The sequence below is a fragment of the Sorghum bicolor genome, chromosome 2 (assembly GCF_000003195.3).
Source record: "Sorghum bicolor cultivar BTx623 chromosome 2, Sorghum_bicolor_NCBIv3, whole genome shotgun sequence".
Lineage (NCBI taxonomy): Eukaryota > Viridiplantae > Streptophyta > Magnoliopsida > Poales > Poaceae > Sorghum > Sorghum bicolor.
The window spans coordinates 3,736,910-3,752,119 of NC_012871.2; the positions used below are offsets into that span (position 1 = coordinate 3,736,910).

A 15,210-nucleotide genomic window follows, 5' to 3' on the forward strand; every position below is an offset into this window, starting at 1 on the left:
AGTCAAGTAGTCGTGTTGTACTGAAACTTTTGCGTCATTTTTAAAATATATATATGTACTATCAGGTGTCTCGGCTGCATGACCTTGTAGGCTTTGTTTTAAAAAATACATGACCTTCAAGACATCTATGTTTTCGGACATGGCGCCGCTCACTCAGCCTCTTGCCACTTACACCTGTCTGCATGTGGCTCTCCTTGTCCACACATCTCAAAATATCCACCGTGTGGCTCTCCTCGCCCACTCCATCTGCTACTGCTTGCTCCCTCATCCACTCATCTGCTCTCTCTCTCTCTCTATCTCTCTATCTCTCTCTATCTCTCAAATCTACTGTAGCCTTCCACCACCCAACCCAGGAAACCCCAACCTGCGCGGAGCCCTCCCCCATCCCCCTCCTTAGCCGGAGCTCGAGCACGCAACAAAGGAGATCCATGGAGGTGGCGTCCTCTACCCATCCCAAGCCCTACGTGTCGTCCCCACCTTGGTGTGCCATCCCTCACCTCGACGGCGGCCATGGTGGCTTCCCGTGGTGGATCCATGGAGCATGACGCAAATCCAGCGGCGTGGTGGTCTCTTACACCCAGCAGATGATGATGGCTCATCCCCCATCCCATCCATGGAGGCGGCTCGATCTGCAACCTCAACGACGCCCTCGACCTATGTGCCTCCCCTCTTTCCCCTTATCTCGTGGCTACATTAGATTTTGCGGTGTTACAACAATATATTTGAGATATTTCAGCTGTTGTTCTTTTAGTGTTGTAATAATATGTTTCTTAGTGTTTCAACTTCTTCATCGCAATGTTGCAATAGTACTGCTTTTTTGAGATGTTGAAGTATGTTTTAGTTGTTCAATCTCATGTTGCAGTAGTTGTTCCATATTGCTGCAGTGTTCGATGTTGTTGCAATAACATGTTGATAATGTGTTTGAACTAATTCAAATTATTTATTGTAGCAGTTTGTTCGGTGTTGTTGTAATAACATGTTCATGGTGTTTTAACTGGTTCAACTTATTTTGTTGCAAACAGTTTGTTTGGTATTATTAGAATAACATGTTCATAGTGTTTCAGTCGTTTCATTCTATTATTGCAGTGGCAAGCAGGGGAGGGAGGTTGGGGGTGAGCTGAGGGAGCGACCTGGTGGCGGGACGTAGGTGCTGAGGGGCCGCGGGACAGAGGTGCTGGTAGCCGATGAGGTTGGGGGAAGCGGAGATCCCGTACATATGGGGGGCGGGGGCTGGTGCCTTGCGTGGGGATTGGAAGTGGTTCCTTTCTCCTCCATGCGAGGGCGGGTGGAGTCGTGTTCCCATTGCTACTTTCTTCTCTTTTTCTTTCTCCGTGCAGGACGAGTGGGGGCAGGATGTATAAGACCTGACATCCGGACGCTAGCACCCAGATCGGACGTCCAGACGCTAGCAGTACTGCTTTTGTATTAATACTGAAGCTAGATGTACTTTGCATGATCTAAAAAAGATTAATTGTACTGATAGATGATAGGTTAGATGTGTACAAAGAACGACCACCACTATATGGCTTTAATTTAGTGGTTTCTAGATGCCGGTTGTTTTAAATTGGAGGAGTGCATAATTGCACCAGTTGTCTGTTCTAATTAACTTTATGTACCTTCTTCCTTTCACGCTTTGTTACTTCAGATCGAAGTAGTGCTTGTCAAAGAAAAAAAAATTAATTCATATGTTAAAGCTGCAAGAAGGAATGAGATATCAAATTTAATCTAAACAAGTTGTAGCTTTAGCCGCGGTGTTTAATTAGCCATTATTTACAATGCAGTAACCCAATCGTTACCAGCTAACTCTGCGAGCTAATATGTAACCTGGCAGTAGGCTCTTGTTCACCATTTTGATCGATGCCACAGATAGCTATGAGCGTACAGTTTCTGCTGGGGCTTGACTAGTTGATTTGCACTACCAAATCCAGGGGCGGAACTAGGCCAAAATTTGAGTGACGGCTTACCGCTGATGAATCTCTATAGCTACAGGAAAGAAGGTATGTTTTCTTTGAAAACCCAATTTTTGAGTTGGCAGCCCGAGCGCACTCTCCTAGTATGCTAAGGCTGCCGCTGACCCGAGCGAAATCGCCGTCTGGCGCCTGGCTGCAGGACTCTGCAAGTGAGGATATGGCAATACATGGATATCGTGCATTCCTATAGTTCCTGTCACGCACTGCGTGCATGCCAGGATTACTGGCAACTACGATCCATCTTTGTTCCATGCCTCCCAATCCTATACAGTACGTACTAGAAAGAAAAGTGAGCTGCAATTCTAGCTCCCCTGGCCCGTGTTCGGTTTGTGGCGTGCTATTTGCAATGGTGCTACTCCTGCCATTGTGAACAAAGTTGCATTGGCATGGAGGTGTTCAAGGGCTCGATCGTGTGCCCCGGTAGCCAGTGCCACACGCAGCTTAAATAATACGTTTACCTGCCGTCCTCTCGCCCCCGTGCGTGAGCCGGCATCATCGACCGGACCATTATTGTACTACCTACTGACGTGACCAGCTGACACATTAGTGCAAATCAACAGCACGCGACATATTTATATATACGTAAATAGTGCGAGTGTGTTCCACAGCCACACGGCCAGCATGCACATGAAATATCAGTGGTAGCACTTTTTTTTTGAAAAGAAAACAATCACATCATATCATATATCCTCATGCTCGAGACGAAGAAATCATGAGTATGATACGTTTCTGCTATGATAAAACGATTTGTATACATGGAGTCAATTAGAAGTTGAAAACAAATAGGATGTCAACTAGATGCACACTTCGTGATAACTAGTACTGGCGCCATCAATTTAGCGCATGTTAAAAATTGGTCTTAAATTGAATTTGTCGAAAAACAGGTTGTTTGCCTCGTAATATAATGTTGAGTTATAATAAGTTAATGGTGTGGCCTTCTCGGAGCGCCGATGAGCACATTATACTATTCATGTGGTTGAGAGCTCAGGCATGAATTCCTCCAATTTGCGACCTATCATAATATTTGTTATGTAAGTACGTATATGTTCATTTCATTATGAATCGTGACTGCATGACCAACCATTGTGAGTAGAATGTTAGATGTTCGGTGTATCACATTACTATTATATTTCTTATCCCAATGCAATAAATAAAAGATGGCGGCAGCAAACATCACATGGTGAATACGAAGGGACAAGGAAGAAATGCTGCTTTATTATTGGAGATATGCTCCCAATGATGTCCATTATATATGACATACTTATTATTACTACGTATCTGATTCCTTTTATCATTGGAGATTGGTCATATTAAGGTGCAGTTCAGAAGTTCGTACGGTAATAGAAGCACGACAGGAAAAACAAAACGCTGTCGACTCGGCATGACGCATGAGGGGTTACTGTGAACTTTGAACTTTGTAAGATACTGTAACCCCCGCTGCCTGTGCTAGGATGAGTCACACACATGTCCCACGAGTCTTGTGCTAGCTGCCGCTGAGAAGAAGCTGTAGCCAACGCAGCCATAGCTTCACACGACCGCAAGCTGCATGAGAAGCAGACGGCTAAGGCGGCACACGCTGGAGTGTAGAACAATGTTGCATCAAGTCCCTCGATCCATCTCTTGCTACACCTCTGCCCCCAGCAGTTAGGTCCACAGCGACTCCACCATCTATTTTCCGTGTGCCTCTCAAGCCTATGTGTATATATTTTCGTGCAAGTGTGCGGCAAAGTCATTTTTGGTCTTCTCCTCAGCGAGCTAACACACATATATATATAACACTTGATGAGGGAACGGAGATAAAAAAAAGTAGGCTTGCAAGTTACACCTATAAATGTAGAGGTAGGGTGCAAATTTTGTAATAGTGGGAGGTTATTCACATGGTCCAGCGAATGGGAACATCCGACTCTAGAGAGGATCGACAAAGTTTTTACCATCTCTGACTGGTTTCACAGTTTCTCTAACCACCGCCTACGGGCACTGTCCACTGATTCCTCCGATCATGCTCCGTTGCTGCTACAAACCACAACCTCCCCTATGGGCAGTCAAACGCTTCCGTTTTGAGACCGTCTGGACACACTTCGATGGGTTTCTATAGGTGATCAATAGCTAATGCATGGGTCTGCCCAGTCCAAGATTTGGACCCCTTCCGGATGCTCGACTACAAATTGAGAAACACAACAAAAGCTTTGAAGAGTTGGAGCACATGACAGAGGCTCTCTTTTATCATTTTTGTGGCCTTCTCGGCACCCTGGCACCGAGATCACGAACCCTCAGGTTAGACATTCTGGACTTGCCACACCGAGATCACGAACCCTCAGGTTAGACATTCTGGACTTGCCACAGTAGACCTCTCAGCTCTAGATGCCTATTTTTTAGAAGATGAAATCTGGGCTGTCGTCTAGGTTTTCTACAAGAAAGCATAACCCATTATCAAGAATGACATTGTGGCTGCGTTCAATGCATTCTGGGCCTTGGATGGTTGAAGCTTTCACCTAGTCAATGAAGCAATCAGTGACTTTAGGTCTATCAGTTTGATTCATAGTGTTGCCAAACTGATCGCCAAATGCCTTGCATCTAGTCTGTCTAGATTCTTTGAGGTCCTGGTTAAGCAGAACTAAACAACATTCATTAGAGGTAGAAGCATACAAGACAACTTCAGAATAGTACAACTCTCTTGCAAGCTCTTGAACAAGTTGGGTGCCCCAACCATGCTTATGAAAATTGACATAGCAAAGGCCTTTTATTCATTATCATGGCCTTTCTTATTGGAGGTCTTGCAGTACGCTGGCTTCAGTAGACGTTGGTGGGATTGGATGGCTCTCATACTCTCCACTACGAGTACTAGAATTTTGCTAAATGGAAGGCCATGGGAGAGAATCTTCCATGCTAGAGGGTTGAGATAGGGTGACCCCCTGTCACCTATGTTATTCATTCTCTCGATGGAGGTACTTAACGCCATCATCCATGGAGCAGAGCTTGATCGGCTCTTCTCCCATTGGGCACCAATGACATCACATTCAGAGCCTCTTTCTATGCAGATGACATGGTAATCTTCATCAAACCAACAGGGCAGGACTTCCTAGCTCTTGCATCTATCATGGAGGCTTTTGAGCAGGTTTCGGGATTTTGGACCAACAAAAACAAAAGCATGGCCACACTGATAAACTGCTATGACGTGGAACTTCAATTGACTATTGATGTCTTTGGCTATACTATTGAGCCTTTCCCCTGTCGATATCTTGGTCTACCATTGTCAATCAGCAGGCTATATCAATCGGAGGAACAACCCATTGTCGACGCAACCGCCATATGCATACCTACCTAGACATGTAACCTTAATTTGGCTAGGCGCACAACTTTGGTCTCCATGATGCTTTCGGCGATCCCGGTATATATCTCTATTGCAGTTTGTCTCTCGCCTTAGGCCATCGACTGCATCGACAGAAGCCGCAAAGCTTTCCTTTGGATCAGGGCACAATCAGTCACCGGTGGCAGGTGCTGGCTGGCATGGTGCACGATCATGCACCCCAAGGAGCTGGGAGGCTTGGGAATTTATCCTTGATGCCTCGGGGTGGCTCTCTGGCTCAGATGGGAGTGGCTCAAGCGGATGGACCCGGCCAAAATGGCAAGCCCTCCCATCTAGGCTAGAGCGGACGATCCGGGCTTTCTTTCAGGTGGTCGTTCATGTCGAGGTGGGGAGCGGTATGAGCATGCTTTTCTAGACCGATCACTGGTTAAATGGACACTCCATTGGCCATATCGTTCATGCTATTTTGGCAATGGTACCCAGACGGCTATGATGTCGAACAGTCAGCGTGACGCTTAACAATTGCGCCTAGGCCATGGACATCAGGGGTGCTCGGACTGTGCAGGTCATTCTTGAGTACCGGCATATCAATGAACTTCTCTCGGGGTTCAGCTGAAGCTGGGCATTGATGACCATTTCGTCTGGCGCTTCACCCTTCATGGCTTGTATTCAGCCTTAGGCGATGTTCCTAGGTTCAACAAAGTTGTTGGGTGCTAGGCACTTGTGGAAGGCCTCTGCCCTGCCAAAGATTAAATTTTTCTCATGGCTCGCAATTCATAACAGGTGTTGGACGACATCGCAAAGAAAGAAGAGGGGGCTGCGGGAGTGTGATCTCTATGCTTTGTGCCACCAAGCTCCGGAAACATGGATCATCTTCTGGTTGGTTGTGCCTATGCACGGGAGGTTTGGGCAAGGCTGCGTGTGCTTGCTCCTTGCCGCAGCCAGCTTTGCACGAGGAGATGGCGGTCACTCAGTGGCTACGCGAGCTGAAACTGTCACCAAAAGATCTACGCAGAAGCTTTGATGCCCTTTTCCTACTGGTCTCTTGGCTGCTTTGGAAGTAGCACAACAGTCGCGTCTTGGAAAGGTTCGCCACCATGCCGGCCTCTGGCTGTTGCTTGCCTTTTCTCATTCGTGCAGCAAGCCGTGGCTTGCGTTTTATTAAACGTCTGCTACCCTCCTAATGAAATATAAGCTTATTTGAGCACGGTCGCGAAAAAAAGATTGATTTGCATTTTACCAAAATTTTCAACTTCTCCTAGTAATGTGGGCTTCTCCTAGTGTTTTAGCATTCAAAAATTTAGTATAAACTTTTCCTAGTAAATGTCTCCTAGTGAGGATTTCCTAGTGCTATGACTAGTGTTAGTGTTTTGTTACTAATTAAAAACACTATGAGAACTCCACCAATATGGTAGTGATATATACCGCCTCGAGCTTATCATGTCTTATCTTTTTTTTTTCAATCCAACATTGATATTGTTTTCCTTACCATGTACTCTTTCCATCCAAAATTATGAAACGTTTGAGTTTTTTAACTCTAAATTTGACTACTCGTCTTATTTAAAAAAAATTATACAAATATAGTTAAATTTAAGTTATTTTTGAAGAACTTTTATTAATAAATCAAGCTGCGACAAAAAAAATATTTTATATAAATTTTTGAATAAAATGAATGGCCAAACTTAATGTTAAAAAAATCAAATGTCTTTATATTTGGGATGGATTGAGTATCTTTTTTTTTTCTAAGATTGGAGTAGAGTGATAATGAAGTACTATCAATTACGGAATATATTACTGGTCGGACAGATGGAAATATATCGTTCCTTCTGTTTTGAACTAGCATAATATCATACAGAGCTAGTGAAGGCAGCCTTACCGACAAAGAAAACAAGCTAACGCTCTGTTCACTTCAGCTATTGAATTTGTCAGTTAGTCAACAGTGTTTTTCTCTTATAATAAGTTAGCAAACAATACTTTCACCCATGCCTTATCATCCAAGTGAACAAAGCAGTCATGTTTGTTTTAACACTCATGTTTTTAAAAAAAAAGTTTTACTAGATTATAAGGTTTTTGTTGATGTGACATCACCTTAATTGGGGTTCATTTTTTGTTAACGTGTTTAAAGTTTGACCAAATATATTAGTATTTATGGTATCAAATATGTACAGTATAAAATATTAGTATTTCTATATATTTAATTAAATTTAGAAAAATTGACTTCTTAAAAATTGAGATGTACAATTATTTTTTTGGGTGAAAAAGATCCTTTTCATTCCTGAGCTTTCAAGGTCATCCAATTTCTCTCTGTTAGCTATAAAAATAGCTTTTTTAACATAGAAACCCACACCTCCCCCTCCTCAACTTTTAAAATCATTTATTTTTGCCCTGGTCGTTTTTTTTTTGATGTGACATCACCTTGACCATGAGGATTATAAGGCTAATCTTAATTGGAGTATAAAATTTCATAAATATTAAATATGATGATGTAATACTGTATTAATAAAGAGATAATAAAAATTTTATTTAGAGTACTGTTGAAAATCGAGGCTGGCCTAAAAGACGGGCCCCTTTTGATCATACGCTGGCCGTGCAAGTTGGTGTTTTTAGTTGAATGCATTTACATAGCCCGGTTATAGAGTGATGATGTATGGATTTCTGGTTGCATGTGCTCGTGAAGTCGTGAGAGCCTCCCGCGCGCCCGCAAGAACCACCGTGAGACATGCTCAATAGGAACACTCGTTTTCCGCTTACGCGAGAAGCCTTGCTCTAGAACGAAGTATGCACACAACCAAACAAATTTTCCAAATAGACAACAATAATATTTTTTAAAAGTTTATCCAAATAAAAAAATTACAATAAAAATACTAAAATCTGGTTTAATCTTAGAAATTCATAGAAAATTTGTTGTAGCTCTAGAATTTGTGAGACTAGTTTTGGATTTTTTTTTTCTAAAATCATTCTCTATCTTATACTGCTTACTTGAAATTATTTTGAATTTGATGGACTTATGTTGATGTTTATTTTCTAGCTGAGCTCTCATATCAATTTATCTATTATAATTAGTCAATGTTGATGGTTCGAACTATGTAGAACCGCTACTGGATCAGAGCATCATCAGGAATGGTCCGGCCATACTAATAAATAAGCACCAAAATAGTCCATATAGATTTAGTTAATTCTAGTTTTGGCACCATAAGGTAGAGATGATTTTAGGGAAAATACAAAACTAGCTTCATAATTAAAATCTCTATAAACTTTGAAGAGTAAAGTAGATTTTAGGATTTATAATTTGTATATTTTTTAAAAAATATATATATGGACATTTTTTGAAAAAAAAAATCATAGTTTGATTTACCCCAAAACTATGACAGTATAATCCATTTTACTCACTCTTAGTTGGCATGCCGCTATGTAGGACAATTTAAAGTGACACCACGTCAGCAAAAACTGCCATCAAAACAGCAAAAACAAACGGTTTTGAAAACAGGACTGCTAGCCCTCGGACGTCCGACGCCAGTAGCGTGTCCGGACGCCGAGCCTCCAACCCGCGCCACACAGAGAAAATAAAAAAAGCGTCATCCGCACATCGATTCTCCACCCGCACCACACTGAAAAAAAAGGAAACCCATCCGTCCGCAACCATCTCGCCCCTGCTCTACTTGCCCCGCACGGAGGACTGCTCTTCGTCCACTCTGCACGCAAGGAGCCCGTCCCCACCCCCACGAGCACGGGATCCACCTCGCCCCTCGTCTCACCGGTCCCTAGCACATCTGTCCGTCATCAACTCGTCCCGACAGCCTACCCATAGACTTAACGCTGCAACACAATGCACATGATAGTACAACAACATAGACATACTGCTGCAACAATAGGTTGAAGTAGCTGAAACATCATAAAACATAGTATTACAACAAACACCGAACAACTACTACAACAGCATGCAAACAACTACTACAACATACAGGTTGAAGCATTGGATGGAGCAGCTGAAGCACCATGAAACCTAGTATTACAACAACAACGAATACAACAACTAGATTGAAGCATTGGATGGAGAAGCCGAAACACCATGGACGTAGTAGTACAACAACATTGAATAAATATTGCAATAACTAATACAATAGTGCAGATTAAATTATTGGAACTGAAACACCATGGACAACACCACCGAAGAGCTGCTGCAATAATACGAAACAAACTAGTACAATATGCAAATTGAAGCAATTGAAACAACATCTGAAAACACAGTACTACAACAAACGACTGAAACCTAATGCAACATCTAGAGAGAACTATTGCAATAATGACGAGACCTGAACCTAAGAGCTCGCTGAAACAATACCCCACTGCAACATCACCTGAAAACGTACTGCAACACCAGAGAACACCATTACAACATATGCGAGCGCTGAAACCCAAGAGATCTCCAAAACCTTAGCCACCACCGTATCCCATAGATCCAAATCTAGAGGAGTAGGAGGAGAAGCAGAAGTTGGAGGAGGTGGAGGAGAAGGAGAGGAGGGCGAGGATCCAGATCCACAAGAGAAGAAAGGGGAAGGGAGGCCTCAGATCCAAACCCCTCCCACCTACCTCGTCGGAGCCACGCCGTCATTAAAGTTGAAAACGGACGGGATAGATCCCGTTTCGTCCGCAACCGTATACCGTATTTTTCCGTTCGTTTTCGTTTTTTACGGGATAAACGGAAACGGGACCGAAAACGGGACGAATTAAAACGGGAGCGGGATCGAAAACGGTAGAGCGTTTGTCCGTCCGTATTTGCGGAATCCCGTTTTTTACCGGGATATCCCATTTTTCATAAAAACGGGAAAGTAGCCCAACATAGTCCCCAAGCCTAATATGGCCTAAAATGTCTCTTGTCTTATGTGATGTATGGATAATTCATATTTATGTGAATTGTGATCTATGGACTATGGATATGTTCTTATGCGATGTATGGATAATTCATATTTGTGTTAATTGTGATCTATGGACTATGGATATGTGGTATTGTATTAATGTGGTCACTAGTCACTGGTCAATGCATATTTGATATTTGGTATTGCATTTTGGTCTCTGTATTTGCGCTATCATATGCAACTTTACATGTTCGGGTTCAATTTTTCGCTTACCGCTCGTTTCCGTCTATTTTCCGATCGTATTTACCCGTTTTCGTATTACCGTTTATCCCGCTACCGTTTACGCTCTCGGTTGTCCGGCTTCCGCTTCCGTTTTCGTCTAAAAATATGAAAATGAAAACGATAAAGCGATTTTCCGTTCGTTTCCGTTCGTTTTCAACCTTAGTCGTTATTCTCATCCCTGGATACATGGAGGTCGTGGAACGAGGGAGAGAGAGAACGGAGAGAGAGGGAGGGGCGCGCACTCGCTGTAAGCCACCGCCGTCTCCTCAGTCCGGTGGCCTAGAGCTAGAGGCTTGGAAGTTGTAGTAGAGTGAGGGAGGGGGAGGAATAGCTCGCTAGCGGCACACAAAGAGTGCGAGCGCATGCATGAAGAGCGGCGGCGGACGCTTTAGAGAAACATGGAAAGGAGTGGATAAGGGAGAAGAGAGCGGCGAGTGAATCGGAGCGAATAAAATGAGTGAACAACAGCGTCCGTTCGTCCGGACGTTTTATATGTATCATTACCGTTTTGAAAATCAAAGGAAGTATAATTTTTTTAGAATCATTTAAGGAGGTATAAATAAAAACTTGTTTTTGTAGCTGACGAGAGAAAGTGAGCGGCTTAACCTTCTATTTTTTTTCTTTTGGAATGAGGGGGTATGCACTAGGCCGCTAGTAAGCCCGTTAACTCCCAAGATAGGCCAGAGGATTTCTATGGTGGAAAGGAAAACATCTACATTACCTCACTCAACTTTTATAAAAATATTTTTTTCTCCATAAATTCTAACTCTAGGCAAAACATCTTTTTCAACTTTTAGAATCATTCATCTTACCTCCTTAGTCCGGTTATAAGCAGTTTTGAAGACAATTTTGTCTTTTTACTTTTTATTTAGAGATAGATATAGATTTTTCAATGATTCAACAAAATAAGTAAAAGAAAAAAAAGGAAAAATCATCTTCAAAACTGCTTATAAGTAGGATAGGGGTAAGATGAGCGGTTTTAAAAGTTGAAGAAGGTATTTTGCCTAATTTTAGAGTTTATGGAGGAATAAAATAGACTTTTGCGAAAGTTAATGGAGATAATGTTGATATTTTTCTCGGCCCATTAGGTGAAGTGCGCTCATGACGGGCCAGAATTGGACTTGGCATGCCCAAGTAGTGCTTTCTCAGGTACTCGACCAATCTTTCCTCAAAAAAAAAAAAGGTACTCGACCAATCGTCTTTTTTTTTTCTCCTCTATGTAAAAAAAAAAGAACTCGATTGATTTTGCCTTTTTCAGTTCCGATTGGCTCCATCTCCGCCCTCCTTGCGCTCCGCGGCCATGGCGTCCACCGCCGTCAAGCTCATCGGCAAGTTCCTCCGCTCCCTCTCCCACCGCACCGTCCTGTATCGTCCCCTCTCTAACCCGGACTGACACTCTGCCTTCACCTTGCCCTCCACGGACCTTCCTCCCCGTCTCCGGCCGCGGCGACCACCGCACCAGACATCGCAGTCAACTTCACCGGTAACTCATGCTTCCAAATATCCTCCATTTTGCTCTTTTCTTAGTGCTTGCCTCACAACTGGTTGGCTGATTCTTGTGCCTCTCTCTCCTCCCCCACCGTTGGCTTGCGCCGTACGGGCTGTTTGCTGCTACTGCCGTGAAGATGGCATGTTCAAGGGCATCTACCACGGCAAGCAGTGCCATGCCGCTGACATCCCGGCCGTACTCGCGCGCGCGTGGGCTGCCGGCGTCGACCGCATCATTGTAAGTATACTATGGCCCTCGCTGATGTCCCTTTTCTCGCCGTCTCCTGACTCGCCTCGGTTTCATGGTAATTAATTTCTTGCCTTCCTGGTTTTGGTGAGGCGGCAGGTCACCGGAGGCTCTCTGAAAGAGTCCAGGGAGGCGTTGGAGATCGCCGAGACCGACGGTAAGCCCAGCTGCTTGCCTGCTTGCTGTGGTTCTTTGACTGCTGCTGCGCTTGGTGGTGCTTGTAAAGTGTTCGGTGAAATGCTCCTGAGAAGCTGTCTTGTGTGTGCAATGCAGGGAGGCTGTTCTGCACTGTGGGCGTGCACCCGACGAGATGCGGGGTAGCTGGAATTTTTCGATTGGTATTTGCTATTGTTGTTTAGTGGTTTCTGTTGTTTCCTGATCTGGTACATTTTGGATGTTTAGGAGTTCGAGGAGAGTGGAGACCCCGAGGGTCATTTTCAGGCACTGCTGGCTCTAGCGAAGGAGGGGATAGAGAAAGGCAAGGTTGTGTATGATTATATTATTTCCCAGCATGCAAAAAGTGTTGTGACTGTTGTTTTCTTGTAACCTATTGATAAATTCCTAGGGACAGATATTCAGTCATGTGTTAGGTTTGGAGCTACTGGAAGTTCTCACAGTTTCTTAGTTAAACAATGTTATATAAATCAATGATCTAACTTAAACTTCACAGGACCCAGAAATAGCAATAGGCTTTTCTGTCCCAAGAAAAGTTGGATTAGGCTAGAGATTAAACCCATCTAGAGCCAAAAGAAAGTGGACATAATAAATATGTAAAAGAAAAAGAGCTAAGTTAGTTGTAGTGGTAGTAAACAAGAACTGTGATTCTATAAGCATGAAATGCTGGTGTTGGCTGCTAGGGTGTGCGTTGTGCGTATATGAGAAACAGAAACAAGAACAAAGTATAGATCAAGAGGATTGGGTGCAAACACACCCTCACCTATTCTGTGCTTGCGAAGTATAGAGTGTGCATTGATTTACTTGTCAACCCACAGTTTCAGCAAAAGGACATGCACAGATATTTGAACCGATCTTTAAGTTTTGAAATATGAAGATATGATCATTTTGTAGTGAGCCACTCAGTGGTTATTTCAGTCCCCACTCCCTATCCTCCCCCCAGGGAAAAAAACACTTGCAATCCTACATGAGTTCCAATTTCTGCAGGTCGTCGCCGTTGGTGAATGTGGTTTGGATTATGACAGACTTCACTTCTGTCCGGCAGATGTGCAAAAGAAGTATATATAGTCTTGTTCTCATATGCACACAAATTGGCATTTGATCTATTCATTTTCTGAGTGATTTATTTTGTATTAGGTACTTCGAGAAACAATTTGAGTTGGCGGAAGCAGTAAAACTGCCAATGTTTCTTCACATGCGTGCTGCTGGTGAAGACTTCTGTGAAATCATGACACGAAATTTGCACAGGTAGCATACAATCTGTATTCCATAGGTGATGTTCGTCAATGATGCCGTGCTGAATACACTCTCTGGTTTTTAATGAAACAGTTGAAAGTACACTGGTCGTAGGAGTTACCTACGTTTCAATTCACTTATGTTTTATAACTATTCCCTGATCTCTCTCTGTGTTTTTTCTTTGGCAGATTCCCTGGTGGGGTTACACATTCCTTCACTGACTCGGCAGAAGATCGGGACAGGCTACTTTCTTTTGAGAAGATGTTTATAGGTAAAATCTCTTTACCCAGCAATAAAAATCTGCATGTCTTGCAACATGATGACTTCAGAGTAAAGAGAGTCAAACACTCCAGTAGTTGCAACAAGCTATTCCAAATTCTGTTGTAATTCCTCTTTGTAATTGAGTTCTGTGTTGAAAATTTCCATTTGGATAGTGACAACTGAAGCAACTGTAGAATTTGATATTCTGTTATTTCATTATCTCCCAGTTGGGTCATATAAGTGTTTGTGAATCAATGGTTGCAGGTGTTAATGGCTGCTCTCTGAAAACTAACGAAAATCTTGAGGTTCTACGAGGCATTCCTGTTGAGAGGTTGATGATAGAGACAGATTCTCCATATTGTGACATAAGAAATACTCATGCTGGAAGCCAGTATGTGAAATCTGTCTGGCCATCCAAGAAGAAAGAAAAGTACGAGCCAGATTCAACAGTAAAAGGTCGGAATGAGCCTTGTTTAGTCAGGTAAGTTGCAACAGTTCTCCATCAATTCTTAAGTTCTCTTGCTCGGTATAGACTGGTTGCTGAGTTTTTAACTCTGACAACTGCTTTCCAATGTGGAGAATATTTGCTTCTCATTCAAGTGCTCGTTCTTTTACATGCTTTCTCTGTAGAAACATCCAAGTAATCCAACCTTAACTCATGCCCTTCTATGTAGAAAGACTAAACAAGACACATGCTTTTTACATGGAAATTTGTATTTCTACCCTGATCAATGATGCTGAGCGTTGATAATTCAGTTTTGTGCTTCATTAGACTTGTTCACTAAGTCATGATTGTTCCTCTGTTATTGTACTGAGCTGAACTAGTCAGCATTATATGTTACTCAAATTTTTATTTGCCCATGAATTTTGCCCCAGAAAATTTGACTCATAACTATGGATTTCAGGCAAGTTCTTGAGGTAGTGGCTGGATGCAAAGGAATTTCTGACATAGAAGGCCTTAGTAGAACTCTGTACCACAACACATGCAGGTAACATAACTTTGTATCAACCTGAGAATTTTCCAGTGGTTATCAGTGACTAGAAATAACCCATGTTCCCCAAATGCTTATGGATATATCATGTTGCTTCTTTCTAGCTCCAGCTCTGTGGTGCTCCATTAGTCATCTTTTAATTGATGTGAATACGTGATTAATGGATCTGCCAACCTTGCAGACTCTTCTTTCCTCAGGATCTTGATGCATCTGGCGGTGCACAGCTTGAGAGTGGTACTGCCGTCCAAGATAGCTGATGACAGTGATTTTTTTAAAAATGTTCCCTTTTGATTAACGTTTGGTTTCATGCTTTCATGTTACAACTTCCAATATGCCTATGAAATATTTTTGGTCTGCTATACTTTTGTCCTCACTGACAGTTTTGCCGTGTCCCATG

At 42.8% G+C, this 15,210-nt stretch overlaps 1 protein-coding gene across 2 annotated transcripts; it reads left to right on the top strand.

The window, feature by feature from the left end:
* On the top strand, positions 11,616–15,174 carry LOC8081135 (putative deoxyribonuclease TATDN1). Of its 2 annotated transcripts, none has more exons than XM_002459315.2 (12): positions 11,616–11,743; positions 11,878–11,898; positions 12,041–12,141; positions 12,250–12,307; positions 12,424–12,467; positions 12,553–12,633; positions 13,312–13,382; positions 13,462–13,572; positions 13,749–13,831; positions 14,086–14,302; positions 14,727–14,810; positions 14,995–15,174. In XM_002459315.2, the coding sequence occupies exons 1-12, from the start codon at positions 11,716–11,718 to the stop codon at positions 15,068–15,070; spliced, it is 975 nt and encodes a 324-aa protein (XP_002459360.1). In that variant the 5' UTR covers positions 11,616–11,715; the 3' UTR covers positions 15,071–15,174. The 2 variants fall into 2 exon arrangements, with proteins under 2 accessions (XP_002459360.1, XP_021310065.1); XM_021454390.1 differs by having other exon boundaries at positions 11,631–11,743; positions 12,243–12,307.